Raw genomic sequence first — 21,083 nt, 5'->3', positions numbered from 1 at the left:
AAATGAAGAGGAGAGTAGTGAGAAAGCTAATCATGCAAGTAAGACAGATTTGACTGAGGCCGAGGACAAAGTTTCTGGACACCTCAGTCCCATCTCTGCACCTGCATTATTGCCTCCTCAGAGCCCAAGAATTCAGACAGATTCTACATCGACAGAAGACACAAAAATGGTTGACCAAGGCAGCCAGAAAGCCCCAAGCAAAGTACCACTGAATGAGAGAAATGAGCATGAGCATCCTGACTCAAGCCTGGAGTCGACATCTGTGGAAACCTGTGAGAAAAATCTAAAATTATCCCCCATTCTGCATCCGGAGTCGATTCAGCTGAACCAGCAACAAAGCAAAGCAGCGGCACTAAATGAAGATGGAGTGGGTGGGCACAGTGAAGCCACGGAAATGAAAACTTGTGACTTTTACAACTTAAGGTCAGGAAGTCATATGCTAGATGTGTCAAAAAGGGCAGTGACTAGGACAGGGATTCACAAGAACAAGCTAGATGAGACAGCTCATCACTTATCTAGTCCCAAACTAAGTCCAGACCAGACAGCAGGCGTGAAAGGTGAAAGGGAAAGGATGAATGGAGAAGAGGCAGAGCGCCCAAGCCTCATGCTGAGCCCAGGGAAACGATATTGGCAGGAACGCGGGGCTTCTGAAGAAACAGAGACGAGAGTGAATGAGACAGAAAAGATGGCGTCTGAAACAGAAATCCTCAAGAGTCCGATGAAGAGAGCGAGATTGAAGGGCAAGGCAGAGGTAAACTCTCTGAGAGCTGAAGAGCAGAAGCAAAAGTGGCTTGAGAAAGACAGTGAGACGTCCACAGGCAAGGTCCCACATTTTCCTTGTAAGAAACAAACACGGCTCTCCAGAAGGTTACCCACAAAATATAAAGATTTTATCTTGAACAAACCAAAGGTGAAAGGACAAAAACCAAAGGCAGAAAAAGGAAAAACGCTACGACGTGGGAAGAAGACGGACAAGTAACCTACAATGTCCAAGAGAATCAAACAGAAACCCAAAACACAGAAAAAAATAAGCTGAACATAAGTGTGGGAAGTCCAGAAATGAGACAGCAGGATAAACCCACATGGTAAAACCTACTTAAAAACAATTCACAGTTTAATTAATTGTTAAATAGAACCAATATTCACAGGAAAAATGTAATAATTCATTTACATAAAATAAACTTTGATGCACTGAGTGTTTAGTTTCTTTTTGCACATTCCATTGTCCCTTTAAAAACAAAAATATATATATTTACTTTACATAACAGGAAATTCTATAAATAAGACATTTTATGGCTTCAAATGACAGAAGTAACGGAGTCCTTTAACATAATCTGGAACAACTTGTGCACAAGATTTCTTGGTAATTAAAAGGCACACTGGTAAACATGCACACACCTTCAAGTCCTCAAACATATGAGGACCTGGCCTCAAAAAACACACTCATACACACTTCATTAAGCCACTGTAGCATCATTTACGCGTATTTTAAGTCAGCTTAAGACTTATTGATTTAAAATGCATCCATACAGCCACACACACACCATCTGACACAAAACTTTAAAAATGCAGTCCTTTGTCAAAGACCATCCTGCAACAAGAGGAATCCAACCTTCATTTAATGCTCAGGAAAATCCTCATTCAAACTTTTTGTTGTAGTGGAGGGGTCTGTTGCTGTTGTCCATGTTTCCGTTGTTGTTCACAGCCTTCCCATTGGCCAGAGAAGTGAATGGCAGGTGAGAGCCCGCCTCCTCCGGCTGCAGGTATTCGTTCACCACTCTCTGATAGGTCGGGTGGGTCGTCAGCACTCGCAGCAGATTTTCTGAGGAAACAAAGCAGATTCAATGAGGATTTTAAAGTGTTTTGATTTTCTGATGAAACAAGAGAAACAGAGGACCAATGAATAAATAAATAAAAGAGACACCTGAGCTGCCTGATGTCACATTATCACTATGATGTGTAAAATATTACTATTTACTGCTGCCAAACTCAGAGATTACTCAGAGACTCTCACCTTCAGTAAGCTGGCCTTGTTTGGAAGCCTCCTTGTACAGCTCAGCGGTGCTGTGCTGGGGAACACCCAGCAGCGCCCCCATGAGGTCTGATAGCTCCTCTGCACCCAGGCTGCCTCTGCCTTCCCTGTCAAACAGCTGTGAAAAGACAGTGCATTCAATAGCAGGTCTGAGACGTCTACGACAAAGTGATGTGACACATCTGATGCTTCGCATTTTAAAGACATTCACAGTCAGCAACAGACACGAAAAAAACAACTGTACTTACATTGAAAGCAGTGTGAAGTAGAGATTTGAAGCTGACAAATCCAGAGAGGGCAGCAACACTCAAATAAAGCTGCCTCAAGTCCACAGCTTCATCCTGGCAAAAAAAAAAAAAAAAAAAAGAAAAATCACAATGTGAATTCAATTGTGTGAAGCTCAGGTAGTTAAGCACACACACACAGGAAGAAACTGCTCCTACCTTGGAGTACAGGCTACAGACAGAGGCAGCTGTCTCTCTATCCGTCAGTCCAAGAATAGAGACGAGCTCCTCTGCACTGGCCTTTGACCCCTGAGCTCCTGACTGACACCTGTCAATCAGTCGGTCAAGTGCTGCTCCCACTTCATATGCCTCCAGGCTGAGAGAGAGGGAGGGGGAGGAAAGGGAGGAAAAAAATAACAGGCGATTTGATTTTCACACTGATTAAAGCCAGGATTCAGGCAAACACCAAACATGAACAAAGGTCCTCTCCTACCTGTTTTTGTGCAGCAGTGAGAGTGTTTTCCTGGCAGGAGACTCCAGTGGGAGAGAGAGGCCGCCCATTTTACTAACAGGAACTCCACCCTCCATCACATAATCTGTAGCTGGGAGTCCGAGGGCCCTGAAACACAGAAGAAAAACGCATTATAACAGCTGACTCACACACACGCACACAAAATAACAAGTCTATCATGTTAACCTGGCAATTCAGAGACCAATCTGACGTTCCTTCACTTGTGATTTGTCTGTGCAAAATGAACCAAACATAAAAAAAGTACAAAGTTTACTTTGTCCTCTGTAACTTTGGACTAAAGAAAAGTGTCCATGCATGTTACTGCAAATGTGAAAAAACAAGGTGGACATTTTATGCACCAAACAATTAACTGAGAAAATAACTGACAGATTCATTGACTGTGTTCAGGTGCACTTGTACCTGACATAATATTCCCTCTGGCTAAAATAAGTAAGAAGTGTGTAATCTACTTACTTGGCCATGAGTTTCTGAACATTGTCTGCATACAGGTTGGGGTCATTCTTCTCCTCCTGGGAAGGTTTGTAAACTGGCAGAAACTGTAGCATGACAAAAACAACGTTTTAGTCCCAGTGACGGGGGAAGGTGGGACAGTGTGAAGTCTGTTTTTCATGCACTCGAACTTTCACAGCAAGCTGAGAAATATCAGTCACTCCTGTTTGAAAATGTCATGTCCGTTACACCTGTGACCACACCCACCATTGCTGATGAAAGGGATCATTGGTGTGCTTCGCTGCACCTGTTACTACACCCAACAGTGAGTGTACTCTAAGTATACTTCAAATTCAAACACCCTTACCTCAACAGTCATGTTAGTGTAGAACTGCGAAGTTGTGTGCCACAGTGCCTCAACCCTAATGGACAAAGAGCCAATATTATATTTCATGTGGAAAAATCACTAGTCACTGTGTATAAATGAGAGAGAAAATAGATTCCCATATCCTAAAGCAGGGGTGTCCAAACTATTCCACAGAGGGCCGTGTGGCTGCAGGTTTTTGCTCCAACCAAGGAGCAGCACACCAGACTTCACTCATTTAATCAACTGATCTCAGTCTTCAAACAGTTGTTGTGTGCTCTTCATTGGTTGGAACAAAAACCTGCAGCCACTCGGCCCTTTGTGGAACAGTTTGGACACCTCTGTCCTAAAGTAATGGCAGGTGCAGAAACTATTTTAGAAAATTCCTTTGAAAATTGCTTAAGAGATATTAAAAAGGTACCACAGTACAAATGCTTTGCAGAGGATACTGAGCTGATTAAGAGAGATGAAGAAGTTCAATGTCCTCGAGGCTCCAAGCTTACACAACTTCCTGCCTATGTAGAAATCCAGTGCTTCACCATGGCTTCTGTGCAGCCCAGACAGTTTCACATTAACTTGCTCAGACAGACACAGAGATGAAAAATGGAGGAACTCACCAGGTTGTCCCTTTGTACGTCCAGCGAACAGTATCCTGAGGAAGAGTCATAAAAAGACTGTAATCAAACAGTGGACACAATACAACAAGGTACTAAAAAAAAACGATCCTTAGTAACAGACAGGGTGGGGAGTTTTTATAGCGTGTGCAATTCTAGTCACATTCCCCTCATAACACTCCCTGACAGGAACCAGTGTGTAAACACTGACCTGAAAAAATGTTACTGCGTGTTCAGAAACATGGCTACAGCCTGATAATACGGAGGATAGTGCAGTGTACACACACAACTTTGGGCAGGGAAGTGAAAAGACTCATGACATAAAAATGAGAAAGAGATGTCAAAACAAACTGCAAACACAGAACAAAGCATCTGCTGTGTGTGCAGGGTGATGGGACCAATGCAGGTTGCTCAACTTTTGAAATGATGACGTGGTTTCTCCCCTCTAACATCTTGTATGGACTTTTGTGTGCAGTATATGATTTAAACTAAATCTGATTACGACAACTACGAGTATCAAACCCGGCATGTTTATCAGTTTCCCCACATGCTGTTACAACCTGGCAGATCAACGTGTCGCCCACCAGTAAGTTCACTCACCAGCTTGTTGGGGTAACGCAACAGAACAGGTTGGACCGGGACTCCAGCAAGGAAGGCACCTGAAGATGAGTGGCATGGAAAAAAACAAATGAGAAAGTGAGGAGACTGGAATGAGAAAGACGTAACGCTTCAGAAGGGCGGAAAAACAATCACGAGCTACACCCTTTCCATCTCATGCCACTCATTCCTGCATGATTCGTACAGCAGACAAACTGTAGCATGTTGACTGTGTAAGACATGAAGAAAAACCAGATGGGGTTGGACAGGTGTAGAAAGGCCTGGCAGTAAACGGGCTCTAAAAACCTCAGTTCTTTTCATTTTTATTTGTTTTGTTTGTTTTCTTGTGCATATTTCAGACTGCAAATACTCACCAGGCTTGAATTTGATGAGAGCGTGGCCGTTAGTTGTGGTTCCCTCTGGAAACATCAGCATCTAACCAAATTAAGACATAAGATTTATGAATTAAGAATTAAGACACCTGGAAGAGTTTGTAATTCTAGCAGGTGAATGTTTTTCAGGAGTCTTCAGAGAGTTGAGTGACCAATCCTAAAAGAGCTTACCTGAGGCCAGTAGCCATTGGAGGTCAGCCTCTCTATGAGCTGGGTGACTGCCTTTTTCCTTGATTCTGGATCCTTCCTGCTCACCAGCACAGACTGGTTGAACTCGAGCAAAGCTGAAAAACCAGAACCAAGAAATGAGTCCAAAGCAGGATGGAAAAAAGCAACACAGAAAATACAAGATCAGGCAGAGCAGATTAGAAGCCAGAGGACTGAGTCATTTGTTTATCTTCGGACTTCCTTGCATACTTTAATGTTCCCCTTGACTTCACTACTCCAAATATTAATCTTGGTATCTGCCTAATAGGTGGGCAGCCTGGGGTGAGATTCCCCATCTATGAGAACACTGCACTGTACTGTACATGTCAGTTAAGCACGACAAAAGTTTTCCAGCAGAGATTGGAAAAAAAAAAGTACATCATCCAGGCACTCCGACGTGATGTTAACAAATTTAACCCACTTTTTTTCTCTGTTATTTGACAGGAAATTGTGCAGGTACAACAAAAGGAGGAGGAAACGAGGAAAGATAAAACTCTAGTTTCAATGCTCCACCTTGTGCAGACTGTATGCAAACCTTAGAGGATTTAACTTGCTGTGAATGCCACCCAAACATTTAATGCCAGCATTAAGTTTGATTAAAAAACATCATATAACCTAAAAAATGTTAATGTTTTCTATTACGGGAACCCCTCTCTTATCTAACACAATGTGACTGTCCACACTTGGCACATGTCAAACAATCAGTGTCATTCACACCTGTGTGTCCTCAACTACAAGAGGAGACTTCAGCAGGGCCATAAAACAGCAGGTAAAAAAAAAGAGGCAGGTGATGAAGGTGGACAGCGTGCACATCAAACCCCAGCAGGGTTCAGGTGCAGAGCAAAACTAACTGTGTGCGTGTGTGCATTAGCTCAGAAGTTCACCTCCTATGACCGGCAGGCTGGTGTTCTCTGACCGGGACAGCACCGTTGCCAGCTGGGTTGGACACAGAACCAGCATGTCCAGGAAGCCGCTGTGGGGCGCCACCACCAGCATGGGTGCCTCCTTCAGATCTGCTCTGCGACCTTTGACCTTCACCCACAGGAAGCCCAAGGAGAAGAAGACGGCTCGGCTCAGCAGCCAGATGATGGGATGGAAGAGCCAGTGCCGCCAGCCCGTGACCGGCCGAGAGCGGTCCTCCTCGGACAGGCCGGCCAATCTGAGCCGGGCAAGAGGCCACATGATGAGGAAGAAAATGGCCGCTAGTGTGATGCGTAGAGGGAAGAGGATGCTGCCCAGTATGATGCCCTAATGATGCAGGGACAAAAAAAAAATACATCTATGCGTTTAGAACTTAAACACTGTGTAAAGCTGTTATATGGTGAGATATGGTCAGACGTCACAGTGAAACACAGTTCACTGCACTGAACACCAGTTTGGGTGCTTTTATGTGATTTTGCATACATTTGCCTCATCTTGATGTATGCAAGTATGGCAAAAATAATACTCTGATTAACATCATTATACTGACTGTATTACATTACATTGCTCAGCTCCACTGACATGTCTGTCAGAGTTATGTTGTTATCCTTTGTCATGCCTGTCCGTTTATGACCTGTCTGTTTTGCTTAGGCATCACAGTCCGTGAAAGACTCTCTGTTCCCTTATGGGGCATCAGTGCATCATTAAAAGCTGCTGTGAGAAAATGGAAAACAGAAATAAAGAATGGAAGTTGTTGTTTAGATTACTTTTAAAAAAGACCCTCAAAGGCAACTTTTGAGTTTAGACTGGGGATGCAGCTAGAGATCATTTTCATAACCGATTAATGAGCCAATAATATTTCTGATTAATGGTTTTGTCTATAAAAAAGGGAGAAGATTCAGATGCAGTCCTCACATGTCTTATTTAGTTAGACCAACAGTCCAAAACTCAAATATTTTTAGTTTACAGGGACAAAAAAGACTTTCTTTCTTTTTAAAGGCACCAAATTCTCATGACTGAGAAACTGGAACCAGCAAATATTTTGCATTTCTGCTTAAAAACAACTCAAACGATTGTTGCATGATCGTCAATATAGCTGACCGTTACATTTCTGTGGCAGGACCAAGCTGACTCGCTGACTACTGGCATTAGAGTCACAGAGATCATTATGAGTTGATGTTGAGAAGTTAGGAGCCTGCTTTGGAGACAAACTCGGCTCCTGTCGGGCAAATTAACGCCTGATTAGTTTCAGGTGGCGTATTCAGGGGAAGCTGCGAGTCATCCTTCTCATGGCCTGTTTGACTTCTACGTGAATGGAAATTCAAACTTTTCAACCGCACATACACACACATTAAAAAAAAAAAACTAATATCGCGACATTAATGGGACAGTTACCCTGATCCTCTGCGCCCTGGTCAGCTTCACCTCGTGAATGAACGGATGTGAGTAGTCTTGTGTTGCAGAGTGACGGACGCGCTCCTCCATAGCGACGAGGTGAACCTGACGGACAAGTTAAACTACAAACTTTATAAAAACGAGATTATACTCCCTGTTAGATTAGAAAAAAAGCTCCAAAACTGTGGGCAACATAAGACGTGTTGACAGTGCCACACTTTTTTTTTCTTTTAGAAACCCGTTTAAAAAAAAAAAAGAAAGAAAGAATCGTTAACTAAAACAAACCGAAACGGTTGAAGATTATTCCGAGCAGGGGGAAAAAAAGAAAGTAAAAAATTAACAACGATAAAGAACTAAAAACAAACTTCTACAGTGTCCAATCTCCACATGGTGCGACACACGCTGAGGAAGAAACGCCCCACGCTCCCTGTCTTCAATCCCGTCCTCACCTGTCCCGCCCCTTCACAGGCCGACAGCCCGGCCCACCACCACCGCTCAGGGGCCTGTCGGGCGAGTCGTGCCGGTCCCTGAAACCAGACTGGCTGCAAGGGGACTGGGACGTTCCACACGCACGCACGCACACGCATGCACACGCACGCATGTATGTGTGGAAGACCTTTACCGTAGGACAAAGGATAAAAAAAAAAAAGAAGAAATAAAAGTCACCGTCATGGTGATACTGCAGAAAAACAGAAGAAGATGAGATGAAGATTTTGGGACATGAGCCAGATATATTGAGTCATTGAGTCATTGACGTGTCTGAAAAAGTAAAAATAATAAGAAATTAAGTTGATTTTTATTAAATTATTCTTTTATTATTATTATATTCTTGTTTTTTGTTTATTTAACTTTTTCCATGATGTGACTGTCATTTCCACATCAGCTCCTATGTTTACAGTGGATCTTTGGAAATGCGCTGCATGCTGTAATTTCTGGCCTTATTTTGAAAAGTACTTTACCATCCAGGACTTAAAAGTGCAAAGAATGTACTTGGATCTCTTTTTTTCTTTCTTCATATTTTAAGGTGTTAACCAATTAAACTCTGCCTTAACTGCCCACCTTTCGTACCTATTCATCCATGACTGTAACAAAAGCTCTACAAACTTAATGCTACTTGCCTCTCAAGTTTACCCTCTGCCCCACCTGACTGCTATTGTTCTGAGTGCAGGGTGTTGCCGCTGATACCAACACCAAACCCTGTGGAATGAACTCATACCCACAAATGAGTAAATTAAATAGCAGTAAAAGTGAAAATGAAACGAAAAGACGAGTTTAGTTTGATTTCAGTGTGATTTCACCAAAGAATGTTGAGTTTCACCAGGAGTTGTTCAGTTTCCCTTTCTCCACACCCAGTTTTAAGTGGAACAGGCTGTCCTGAGTCATTAACGTGACAAAGGTTTTATTCATGATTCGCATTTGGCGGCAATCCTGGCCTTTCTCTACTTTTACAGAAACAGTCATTCATCCAACACATTTATTCACACAGCTGAAAACATTTTACTTCAACCAATAAGGATTTATTTCATAGAACATCTTCATAGAGCAAATCAGTATAAATTAAACAGACCTATAAGTTAAACAGGTTAGTCAATGTGGCTGGCTAGCATGCTGTAATCCTGTTAACACAATGAAGTGTTTCACTACAAACTGAGAAACAAAAAGAAAATGAAGAAAGGAAAAGTGAAGAAAACGATAAAGGTAATAAGACTTGCTTGACAAAATTAAATCACTTAACAGACTTTCAGGAGCTATAGCTAAAGTTCTGTTATTAATGATGTTAGCCCCCCCCCCCCCCCCCAAAAAAAAAACCTGTATATAATTATGTATTCTGTAAGACAACCTCATAAATAATTTCTTATTGTGAGCCTGTAAATGTGAAGTAAATTACAGTAATTCAACAGAAGCCAACATGATGATCTGCTGGCTGTGAAATCTTTATTTAGAGCATAAAAAAGAGGAATGGGGGACAGCAGAGCTCAAGACATGAGGCAGAGCAGCAGGCCTAAGTAATATGAATGTGTGTGTGTGTGTGTGTGTGTGTGTGTGTGTGTGTGTGTGTGTGTGTGTATGTGTGTGTGTGTGGCAGACAAGGCCTTGGCTTAAAGCTGCACCGCACATCCCGCTGCTGATTTAACAAACATCTTGCCTGTTGTGACTGTCGCTGTAGAGGCTGAATCTGTTTTGGACAAGAGATAGACAGCTGGCAAAATTTCATTCCACCTCAGCTGTGACCGGTAGTGAGGCTGTGTGGTGCAGGTGGAGAATGGACAGCATTTAAACCTCTGTAAATGTCTGAATCCTTTACGTTCACCGTCCGTGCTCCTCACAACACCATCCCTCCGCCCATTATCTCCATCCTCTGTTGAGGCAAGACAAAAATGGTTTCATTTATTTGTACTTGTTAGTGATTTATTACAATGACAACCTTTTTGTATATTGCCTCAGTAAATCCAGAGAAACCCCAGCTCTATCCCTAATTGGCCAATATCAGGCCATCACAGATATATCTGAGTATCTGTCAGTCAATGACGAGAAACTGAAGAACAGAAATATCACAGATATGTTTTGAAACAGTGTGACTGTTCTAGTGTTAAAAACAAAACCTAACAAATTTAAGAGAAGTTGTTTGTTCATGTTGAGAAACAGGTATCAGATGAAATATGGCCTGGCTTTTTTAGGCCCTCTGCTGGTCTAAAAGTGAACTGCATGTGCAATATTGTCAGGATGTTTGAGGACCTGAGACAAAAAACCCCACAAAAACCTAAAAAGTTTGCTTCATTCAGAGATAATAATTAATTTATATAATTTTTAGTCCACTTGGTAAATTCAGGTGCATATACACAATCTACAACACTCGGAAAATGTCGAGGCCACAGATGCAGTTTTTGTTGTTATTAAATAAAGGCAACAATAACAACACAGAACCATATTTCAGTTGGCCTGAGTGTTTATCCCTCTGAGTTTTATAGCTTAGTTATGTCCTGTTCAAGAATTTATGTCAAACAACGACTGGGAAACAACAAATGGAACAAAACTATGAGGTGATGGAAAGCTTGTGTTGCCCTGTATAAAAACACTGGCAAACAGCAGAGCGTGTGTCAGCTTGTCCTATGCAAACCTGACACAGCTCATTTGCCTCACAGACTGTCATGACGTGATTAAACTCCTCCTGCTTAGCGCCAGAGTTACCTCACGCTGATATCTGGAGCAGCCAAAGCGTACATCATTAACCATAAAAACATACAAACATAACATAGAAAAGACAGAGAGCTTTGCCATTATATTCATCATATTGTTTACCTGAGGCGGTTCTATGAAAGCCAGCCAATCAGACGAGTGTGTTGGGAGCAGTCCCATCGACTGGCATTTGTAGATGGCCAACGCTGAGCCCAGGAGGTTACCTATCAGGTACACGAGGCCCTGAAGCCACTGCTGACTGGAGCTCTCCAACAGCTTGAAGGCTGAGACACAAAAAGACAAAGGACTGAATGAAATGACAGAAAAATTTAAATGCAGAAAAAGTGACTTGATGTGAGCTGACTACAAATTAAACTACCTGAATAGTGGATACTCACTGGCAGACATGGACATGAGAGCCTGTATGGGCCTCCAGGCCATCATGCAGACCATCATAATGGGGAAGATGGAGATGGTGTTGCCCGACATGTACATGATGAACAGGTTCATGGGGATCTGTTTCAGGGGCCCAAGGGCCACGTCCCAGCAACGCTGTACATCAGAACGAGAGACAAAGGATCATACTCAGCAGCACATTTGTTTGATTATCTTCTCTCACATATGTTCCACTTTATGTGGCTTATTCTTCTATGACAAGAACAGGAATGTCAATATCTGAAAAGTGAAACTAAAACAACAGCTTTGCACACCTTCTCCACCAGGTTCTTGTCTGTCTCCTGGATGCTGGTGTCGGGGACGGGTTTCTCAGAGTAGCCGATGGGGTAAACGACGTCTCCCTGACCGCCCTGCCGGTCACTACGACTCCTGAGGCACAACGAGTATAGCTTTTATTCACATGATCGACTGTGTGTGAGCTGTGGCGTGTTTAAGTTGTTCAGCCATGCTTGTGTTTTTTTTTTGTCTTTGCACAATAAATCATGTATTAGCCCATATGTTAATAACTAAACTTCATTTCCTGATGAAGCTCCACCTAACTAGGGATTTCCTGTTTGACAAATCGGTAAATGTTTGCTCAGAGGACTGCTAACAAAAAAGTGTGGTACTACTAGTGGATGAGGTGATGTTAAAGAGTTTGTACTGCGTTTCTGTTTACCTTGTGTTGCCCAAGCTCAGCTCCAGAGCCCACTTCATCCTCCGGGCCCCGCTGCCTCCTCTTGTCGACAGAGCTCCTCCTCCTTGTCCTCCTGGAGACGCCATGGCAACTTGCTGCACTGCTGGATCTCAGAGACAGAAAGCACCTACAGAGATAAATAACACAGGTCAGCAGATGGGCAGAGTCTTTACACTTTACTGAACCAAAAAGCTTCCATGTAGTGCTCTCTTGACTTCCTGGGTATAAACAGCAAATAAACCGTTAAAATAAAACATGACACAAAAATAAAGCATATTAGGAAACCCAAACCAAAACCCATAAGCTCAAAAAACAAAAACAAATTTACACTAACAGATGTGGTTGTTTGTTTTAGTGCCAGTTAAAAACGACAAACAAACTCGGATCTTTTTAGAGTTAGGTTTGTCCTTTGTATTTTTATGTTTAATTGTGATGTTTAACGTTCGTCATATTTTATGTCCTGCTCTTGAGAGAAGCGACAATTCATTCGTCTTTATGTTTTTGGTTTAAGGATTAAACTTGATTTCTTTTGGAACAAGTACGTGAAAAATGCTCCATTTGTTCTCCACCTGCAGTTAGAACTGTGAACACTGAGTTGATCCGTTATAACGAAATCAAGAGCTGTTACAAACACAGGATATCGGTTACACGCTGAGTCGCTGTGGTTCCAGCAACCAACAACACCAGTCGGTTCTCGTTGCTCTAGTAAAAGCAGCATCAACAGTACAATTCAAAAAGAAAACATGAAATTAAAACGACCCAACACGACGCTTCAACAAAATTAAAACGCTGCGGAGCAGGACGTTACGGCCACTTCATGTTAACGTTAGGTATAAATAACCTAACACACCGTCGTTTAACATTATTTTTACCTTACAGAAACATCCAAAACGCCGCTATCCGGTTACTTTATCGTTATTTTTTAGATGAAATGACAGAAAATTAGCTCGCTGTGTCGAGGAACAAGTCGACCCCCCTTGTCGCTCCCTGGTTCCGGGGCCCGCAATGATGACGCAGTAACGCTGCCGCGGAGGCTGTTGCGTCACGCTCGCCCTCTAGTGGCACCTCCGAGAACTTTTTAAATCATTTTACAACGTGCTTCTGTTTTTGATATTATTTTTTATGTATTTATATATTCTATACAATGTGGAGTGCCATCTGAATGCACAGTAATGTACCTGAGCTACTGAATAATCTGCACTGAATAAATTAAGTAACAGACGTAAAGTAGAAGAGTATCAAATCTTTTATTATTATTGTTTGCAGCTGTTTTATATTAAACAACCCATAAGCAGTACAAAAGTTTAAACATCTGTGTGCAATCTTTACAGTCAGTTTAAGGCAATGCAATTATATACACACACTGACCTGTAAATGAAGCAGTGCAAACTGAATTGTAAAGTGTATGCGTGTTATAGGTTACAGGCACAGTAGTTGTGTACTGTGTGTGAGCTAAGGCACAGGTAAACTCAGGTGTAAATATCAGTACTGCCACGTGTAAGGCTCATTTACCACCAAGTTCATGAGCTCTTTAACTAACAATAAACTACAGGCAATTTGTTCATTCAGCACATTAGACGGCGTGGGTTACGCTGCTGTTCTCATGTAAATTTTGCCTAAAGAGTTTATATGTACTTCTCAGCCTCTGTTCAGCTCTCTTCAGGCAGATAGTTTCCAGCAGCAGTGCACATGGGAAGCTGAAAGAAGCTGAAAACATTCTGTGTTCACTGGCTTTATGAAAATTTAATATTCTACTGGCTAAAGTGGAGAGTGAACGCTGGTCATCCTGAAAACAAGACTGTTTTTTAGTTATTCCTAAGGAAAAAAAAATTCATATTTTGTGAGTGCAATGTTTAACTCTGATGGTTGCATAAGACTCAGAACCTGAGGACATGTCTGAATCAGTTGTACAGCATGCAGGATCTCTGACTGCACTGAGTGCCCATATCACTTGTACAGGCTGAGCTCAGGGCTGTGGTACAGGCACATGTAGGAGTCACAGAGCAGGCGGCGGGCAGACTCCCGTAACGAGGCGGCGTCGACTCTGCTCAGCTCCTCCTCTGACAGGCTGAGGTAGCGACCCACCTCGGGACACGCTTTCACCTGAGGGATGTTGAAGCCGTTTTCGCCACCTGGGTTGAGAAATTGGAGCAGGGTTTTTGTTTTTGTTCCTACATTATGTTTGAGCCTGTAACTTGATTCTGTGTTAACAGGACAATCTCTGCGTTCTCACCTTCCCGGTCTGCCATGCTGTCAAAAAACAGCCAGTCGGTGGGGAGGGGCCCGTGTTTGATGAAGCTCACGTAATGGCTGGTCTCGATGCACGTCACAGCAAAGAGAGACATTCGTTGGCGGGAGCAGAGCAGAGAGCCGGTCCACGGTCCCGCGGGAACACCAAGCTTCACCGGTCTGTGGGACGCCCGCTTCCTGTGACTGTGGACCTGATAATCGATTGAAAAGACAAACAGAGCCAACATGTAAAGCAGACAGACACACATAAGAGACAGAAAATGAGGGTCAGAGTGCTTTACATATAAATACCTCTTTTTTATTGTTATTGTATTAAGAAATACAAGGAACTGGACATTTTGCAAATTAAGAAGCAGCTACCTGTGTGTTGCAGGTTGGGCAGTACTGTTTGAGACGACCGGGAGTGATGTCTAGATCTTCGTAACACTGCTGACACTCCCACTCAGCCACAGCCTGACAGATACTGCACTGCCTCAGAGCTAGAAAGACACAAGGATGAAGAGAGTAGATACATACAGAAAAACAGCACCTGAAATCAACAAACTCAAACAAAAGCCAAACTAAAATTCTAAAATATTCACAGTTTCCCCACAATCGTCCTTACTGTCATCCAGCAGGTCTGTGATGTCCAGACTGAGGGTGGGCAAGATGGCGTCAAACATTTTGAAGTCCTTCCCGAACCTGGGCATGAGCAGCAAGAGGCAGGAGGGAGCCTGGAGGGGTGATCAGCACAGAAAGGTAAAATATTGTAATTACACCACAACAGGATGAGCTTTGCTCTAAAATTCACCTGCCCTCTCTTGGGCACCTTCCTGTTACCTCGACAAACTTGAGGCCAGAGTGGAGGAAGGAGGACTCCAGCAGGGCCTGGACGCTGGCGACTCTCATCCGACTGGGCGATGGCAAGGAGATAGGGATGGGGGAGTTAACTGGTGAGTTGGGTAAGGGCGAGGAGGGAGAGAGGGGAAGGGTGGGTGGGAAGAGCTGGTAGAGGTGACACGCCTGAGGCTGCTGAGTCATCGACCTGGAAAAAAGAGGGATAAATTTTAGACATGAGAGGTGGAGAGGAGAGGAAAAAAACGTGTTCTGCTTATTGTTATTTCACTTCATCAAGATTAGATAAAATTTAAATGATAAGAGATAAAATGACAGATTTGACTCTGATTCGTTTTACATTTTCAGTATGTGCGAGAAGTGAGAACTTAAATACAACCAGGCAAACCTTTGTGTGATGGTTCATACAAACAAAAACTGACTGCAGGTGTGACCTCAGGCAATACATTGCACCAGCTGATCATATCAAATGAGAGTAACTGGCTTATGTGATAGTTAAGCAGGGTGTATGTGTGCGGGAGAGAAACTGTGTGTTATGCCACTGCAGGCCTTACAATCCGGATGTAAACAAAAAGACAAACAAAACCCCAAAACAAAACACTGAGACATTACCTGATCTTGAGGAGCGGCTCGACTTTGAGGAGCTGGAAAAGCTTGTTGAGGAACTCTTCAGGATCTGAAAGACAAGAACAAGAGTAGCATGTCAGCATTCCTCAGTCTGATCACACACAGACAGTGTTCATCTGCAGAACACTGACAGACACACACACAGACAGACACACACAGACCCACACACCTTTCTCCTGGTTGGTGAAGCCGGCGTCACTATTCGCAGCCTCCAGCAGTCGTCTCAGGGCCATGGTCTTACTGGCACACACGTAGCCATACCTTGGAAACACACCAATGTTTCCTATTAAATTTCTAACATATTTGATTTTCACTACTGGAACGAGGACTCGTCTACATCACATTTCATAACATGTTATGGCTGTGGCACACAAACACGTTCACAGACCTTCGAAGAGGGTTGACTATCTCGCAGCGCAGCAGGTCTTGAGCCTGGCTGCAGTTTTTGTCCATTTCAGGGTCAGAAGGCCAAAACAACACCCAGTCTGCTGAACTACAGCAGGAGAAAAGACTGGAGAGGGAAACAGACACACAGGTTATGTAACATCCAGTTCTTGCGCTGATCCAAATAAAGCCTGAAATGTAAAACCACTTATTTACTGTGAACCAGAGTGTTTTTTCTAAATGGGAGTCCCAGATTTTACCTGAACAGCGTAGCGTCCAGGTAGCAGGAGTTGAGATGACCCTGGATGCCTCTTTTCCAGCCCTGATAGAGTTCTCTGGCCTCGTCTCCATCCAAAGGAGGAGTGTGCTCCTCCACACGCTCACTGCCCCACTCTGCAAAGGCTGGGAGCCACAGGGAACCAAAATTAAACATAAAACTACATCCTAAATTCAGCTACAATCCTTCCTCACAGCATATTTTAAAAGAGGCAACAAAAGAGTGGTGGAGCAACGCCTGAAGGAGACGTGGAGTCTTTTGAGAGAGTTAGTTATGGTCATATAAACACTAACATGGCTCTCAAATATCTTGGCCTAAAGCAGACGCTCTTTAAAATTCTGGATCTCATTCAGCTGTGGAGGATGCTGCGCGCTCCTTCCATTCAGGCTCCGTAATTAGCTTCAAAATTTGGATTTTCTGGTTGCTGCGGCAGCCAAGATGCAAACAATCACTGAACAATAATCCAAACGTCACCCTGGCATTCCTTCACAGTCCCACAGCCGTCAGACACTACAACCATCTTCTCCTACCTATAGAATTGCACCGCTCCACTTGATTGACAGGCCTCTCAGGTGCGGGGAACCTGGAGTCCCTCCTGCAGTTGCGAAGCTTGACAAACAGCCCCTTGTTGGCCGGACAACGGAAGTGACGCTCACCGAGGTAACTGCCATCCGTTCCTGCAGACAGCTCCTGATCCTGACAGATGATTAGATGACATTTAGAAAATGGACTGAATGTGAAACTAAGACTATAAATCTTGTATAAAAACTTGTCACTGAAACTCTTTACCAGCTCAATCCCTGCTACTGGTTCAGGAATCCCATTGATCCGTCCAATCCAGCAAATAACTCCAAAAAGTGGTGGGTCATTCACTTCAACCATCGAGCCCACCTCCAGTTCACCCTCCAGTCCCGCCTCTCCATTCTCGCCTGCAGCTCCGAGGTTATCTGGAGACCTCAGTGGGGAGGGAGAGCCGTGTATGCCGTTGGTGTGTTGCAGCTGCTCCATAGCAGTGGGCGACGTCGGACTGTGCGGTTTTGGAGGCGGCAGAGGGGGAGGAGGAAGGGGTTTCTGGGTGGGTTTCGGTGGCGGCAGTGGAGGAGGTTTAAGTGCTGATTTGGTGGGAGGCATCAAGGCGACCTTGGGAGCAGAGACGGTTGGCGATGTAGGGCCTGGTTTAGTGACGGGAGGCGGTGCTGGCTTCAGGATGGATTTGGGCATTTGGTGAGGAGGACTGTGACGATGGGATTTTGGCTCTGAGGACACAGAAATGAAAAGTTAGGATTTTCCCTGCTATGTTTGAGGATAAAATAACAGAAAAATTATCTGGAACAGCTCGATCAGAAGCTTCATTTTAATGGTAGGGCAAAGGATAATTAACATAAATATAATGTAAGGGTATCCCTCTTAACGGCTCAGAATAAAACAGTCAACTAATGCCTAAATCATACCATGAGAGTCTGACGTTACCATACCTGAGGAGACCTTGGCGACTGGCAGCAGTATTCCATACAGGGGGGAAGGAATGTGGCAGAGCTTCTCTCCCCTGTAATGCCCATCCCAGTCACCAAGAGGAGCATCCTGTAACACAAAACTGCACACTGACACACAGGCAACTGATCTACAAAAAGAAGCAGGTATAACCCTCCTGTTATAATAAAGGAAGTTCAGTCACCAAAAATTCTTATTTAATCACTACAGTCTTCTGAATCATATATTAGTTCTGTTTTTTTTTATCTTACTTATTTTTTATTCTATCTTTCCTTCAGAGGAAAAAATGTCACTACATTTTACATAATACTACATTAAATTCTATTTTGTGAAAATGACCAGACACCTATTAAAATAATATTTTGCTCACCTTAAAGATCTATCGATTAAAAGCAACAATTGTTTGATGAATTGTCTGTATTTTGTGCTTTTGTAAAAGTAGCGCTGTGCTGTACTGACCAGCAGAACACCAACGTATATCCCGGATGAGGACCGACCAGGAAGGAGACCGCAGAAGCGCACCTCCCCGCCATAGACAGTGTCCTCCAGGGGGAAACACACCCGCTGGCCAACATGGAACGGCAGAGGCGATGGGGGGCTTCGGACCTGGATCTGGTTTTGAGCAGTGATGGGTGCCGACTCCGCTGTTCGAGAGAGGATGCCAAAAGCGTGCGCCTGAGTAGGGCTGCTGGGACGATGCTGGTGGAAATTACTGTGACGACTGTGCTGCTGCTGATGATGATGATATGGGCGGCTGTTGTTGCTATGGTGCCCGTTGCTGGGGTGATTATTGCTGCTGCTGCGGTGGTGGTCTCTCTCGCGGGCTCGCTCGTGTGCGTCGGAGCCATTCCTGCTAGACCAGTGGCGGATCCTGATGTCACTGACCGGGAGGAAGAGTGCGCAGGCGTCAGGGCAGGTGAAGAGCCTGTGGCCCTTATAGGAACCATTGCTCACTCCTTTACCCACCGCTGAACCCTGGAGCAGCAACAGAGACAGGAAAAGAGAGGACAAGGTGTTTAATGACTTATTACAGGAGGATTACAGGTGTCTGTTTCGAGCATAGTGTGAATTATGCTCTTTCTGCTTTGCAAACATGGTTACAGCTGCAGGTTAGTCCAGTTTCAGTTCACAGGCATCCTGCAAATTATATGAAAATCCATTTTGTATGTACGCAAGAACCTTTTAATTTGTGAATTTACTATTTATTATATTTAGAGCTGCAACTAACAGTTATACAATTTCTTAGAACCCATGCTGACCTCAGGAAAAGCAGCAAATTCTTACATTGGAGAACCTAGAGCTGCCGCGAGTTTACCTTGAGTTGTACCCCAAAATACACAGAGCTGCCTCCTCTGGTCAGTGGTCCGACGTATTTAAGCTCTGCCTCAGCCAGCTCGTCCTGTTGGCCTATTTGGACCCACAGCGGGGAATCGACAGGCAAAGTGGCCATCTGCTGCAACCTCCCAGGATTAGCTGAAAAATACAAAACAATAAAACAATGAGAGGGAGAAAAGAAATACTGGTAATTAAATTTGATTCAAGTTTACTACTCTTCCCACTTGTATTACGTGTACCACCATTCCCACAACTCTTATTGTATTACATAGAAGCTTTAGTCGAGCCTCTGGATCGTGTACAGGCTCCAACAGGCCACTGAGGTCACTTGGGACTTCCAGCAGGAACTTCCTCTCTATTTTCACCATGAGGCCATTGTCTAACACCTGTGAGAAACAGGACAAAAAGCAAATGTGTAGTGGAGAAGATATTAGGGGTGAATGTGAAGGGAAAGAAACTACAGAATAATAGTAAAATTAATTCTAAGCATGTCCACCATTTTGAAAAAATGTGGGGAATGGTCTCATTTGAACTGCAGTACCATGCTATAGTATGAGGCACATTTTAGGACGAGTGAGCCTAAGAAATAGACCAACCAAGTCATGCACAAATATAATTAAAGGTGACTCCACAAGAGAGCGATTACAGTGTCCACTCCATCCTCTTTATGCAGCAGTAAAGGTCAGGTCAAACAGAGTGAGACATTACTTAATCTCTCACTCCATCAAACTGTTAAATGCTCACAATGAGTCACCTGATGTTGAGTCTTTCATATAAACCATTGATATTTGGGTTGAATGATAACATCTAGATGTACCTCAGCTTCAATGATATACTGTCACTTTAATGTGAGCTTACATTTTAGTGTTGCGTGTTGTGCATTTTTATTATATGTTTTATGCATCCTTATTTTCATCTGGCTGCAAGACAAAATCAGTGAATCGTTTATAACTGCTGATCAGTGGTGGAGGAAGTTTTCAGATCCATTACTGAAAGTAAAAGTACTAAAACCACATTGTAAAAATACCCACTAGTAGAAATCCCGTATTGAAAGTGTTACTTGAGTAAAAGTATGCAAATGTAAATAGGAAAATGTGCATAAAGTATTATTATTCATACTTTAATGTGTAAGTAGCTGTAGTTGACCGAGGAGGAGCTAATTAAACTAATGGTTATTTTCATTTTGGATTAAGATGCTTAATCCAGATCCACCTCTCATGTAGATCCATGTGCTAACTCTGATGATGCAAATCTGGAAATGTAAATTTATGTTAATACCTTGACCCACAGACAGTCCCCTCTGCTCTTGCCCAAATCCTGTTCCTGGCAGATGTGCCCCCGCTGCAGCCGAATGGTACCTTCCAGCTCGTCCTGCAGCTTGAGATCGGTCGAGATCAAGAACATTTTGGGGGGGCGGCGCTTCCGACTCTGCTCATGAGCCCCTGACATCTTTAGAGAGTCTTTAAATGTAGTTGGTTCACGGAGGAATTAAACCATCATTTCCCTGTAAAATTAAGAATTATGATTATTTATAAAGACACGACAAGAGGGCCGCAGTGTGCCCCCCCCCCCTCACCTCAAGCGACGGTAACGCCAGGTAACGACACTTGAGTAACATTCATATTTAAACTTTTTTCATTCACGCTCAGACTGAAATAATTGGGTGAAACCCGGTAAAACAGCACGAGCTGCCTTTCTGCCACATCCTCGAATAAACAAATAAACAAGTGATTGACTTTGAGAATAACCGTAGGAGTTTACCAAATAACTTACCAACTCGGCTCCGACCGTCAACATTTCCCCTCATATTTAAAGGAGCTCCGCTTCAACAACAAACCGCACCGTGAAGTAGGAAGCAGACTGACTGAC

At 43.5% G+C, this 21,083-nt stretch overlaps 3 protein-coding genes across 3 annotated transcripts; all 3 read right to left on the bottom strand.

Annotated features, from left to right (window-relative positions):
* Nucleotides 1-1,112: 1,112 nt before the first annotated feature.
* On the bottom strand, nucleotides 1,113-8,099 carry lpcat4 (lysophosphatidylcholine acyltransferase 4). Its single transcript, XM_041031453.1, has 13 exons — nucleotides 7,708-8,099; nucleotides 6,276-6,639; nucleotides 5,356-5,468; nucleotides 5,167-5,227; nucleotides 4,796-4,854; nucleotides 4,199-4,233; nucleotides 3,585-3,639; nucleotides 3,242-3,324; nucleotides 2,750-2,875; nucleotides 2,476-2,632; nucleotides 2,281-2,373; nucleotides 2,015-2,150; nucleotides 1,113-1,822 (listed from the first exon to the last, which is right to left on the bottom strand). The coding sequence occupies exons 1-13, from the start codon at nucleotides 7,795-7,797 to the stop codon at nucleotides 1,638-1,640; spliced, it is 1,557 nt and encodes a 518-aa protein (XP_040887387.1). The 5' UTR covers nucleotides 7,798-8,099; the 3' UTR covers nucleotides 1,113-1,637.
* A 1,068-nt stretch (nucleotides 8,100-9,167) lies between these two features.
* On the bottom strand, nucleotides 9,168-13,024 carry emc4 (ER membrane protein complex subunit 4). Its single transcript, XM_041031458.1, has 6 exons — nucleotides 12,889-13,024; nucleotides 11,999-12,143; nucleotides 11,595-11,709; nucleotides 11,283-11,436; nucleotides 11,008-11,168; nucleotides 9,168-10,066 (listed from the first exon to the last, which is right to left on the bottom strand). Exons 2-6 carry the CDS (start codon nucleotides 12,100-12,102, stop codon nucleotides 10,031-10,033), a joined length of 570 nt encoding a protein of 189 aa, XP_040887392.1. The 5' UTR covers nucleotides 12,103-12,143; nucleotides 12,889-13,024; the 3' UTR covers nucleotides 9,168-10,030.
* A 223-nt stretch (nucleotides 13,025-13,247) lies between these two features.
* Nucleotides 13,248-21,083, bottom strand: si:cabz01101003.1 (ubiquitin carboxyl-terminal hydrolase CYLD). The gene is made up of 17 exons (XM_041031446.1): nucleotides 20,988-21,083; nucleotides 20,493-20,718; nucleotides 19,483-19,600; nucleotides 19,195-19,352; nucleotides 18,339-18,854; nucleotides 17,864-17,969; nucleotides 17,178-17,644; nucleotides 16,919-17,084; nucleotides 16,372-16,513; nucleotides 16,116-16,238; nucleotides 15,897-15,988; nucleotides 15,713-15,776; nucleotides 15,086-15,290; nucleotides 14,871-14,979; nucleotides 14,627-14,745; nucleotides 14,250-14,457; nucleotides 13,248-14,148 (listed from the first exon to the last, which is right to left on the bottom strand). Exons 2-17 carry the CDS (start codon nucleotides 20,661-20,663, stop codon nucleotides 13,964-13,966), a joined length of 2,949 nt encoding a protein of 982 aa, XP_040887380.1. The 5' UTR covers nucleotides 20,664-20,718; nucleotides 20,988-21,083; the 3' UTR covers nucleotides 13,248-13,963.

Source organism: Toxotes jaculatrix, chromosome 23 (genome assembly GCF_017976425.1).
Source record: "Toxotes jaculatrix isolate fToxJac2 chromosome 23, fToxJac2.pri, whole genome shotgun sequence".
In the NCBI taxonomy this organism is placed as follows: domain Eukaryota; kingdom Metazoa; phylum Chordata; class Actinopteri; family Toxotidae; genus Toxotes; species Toxotes jaculatrix.
This window is presented reverse-complemented; position numbering and strand designations above follow the sequence as displayed.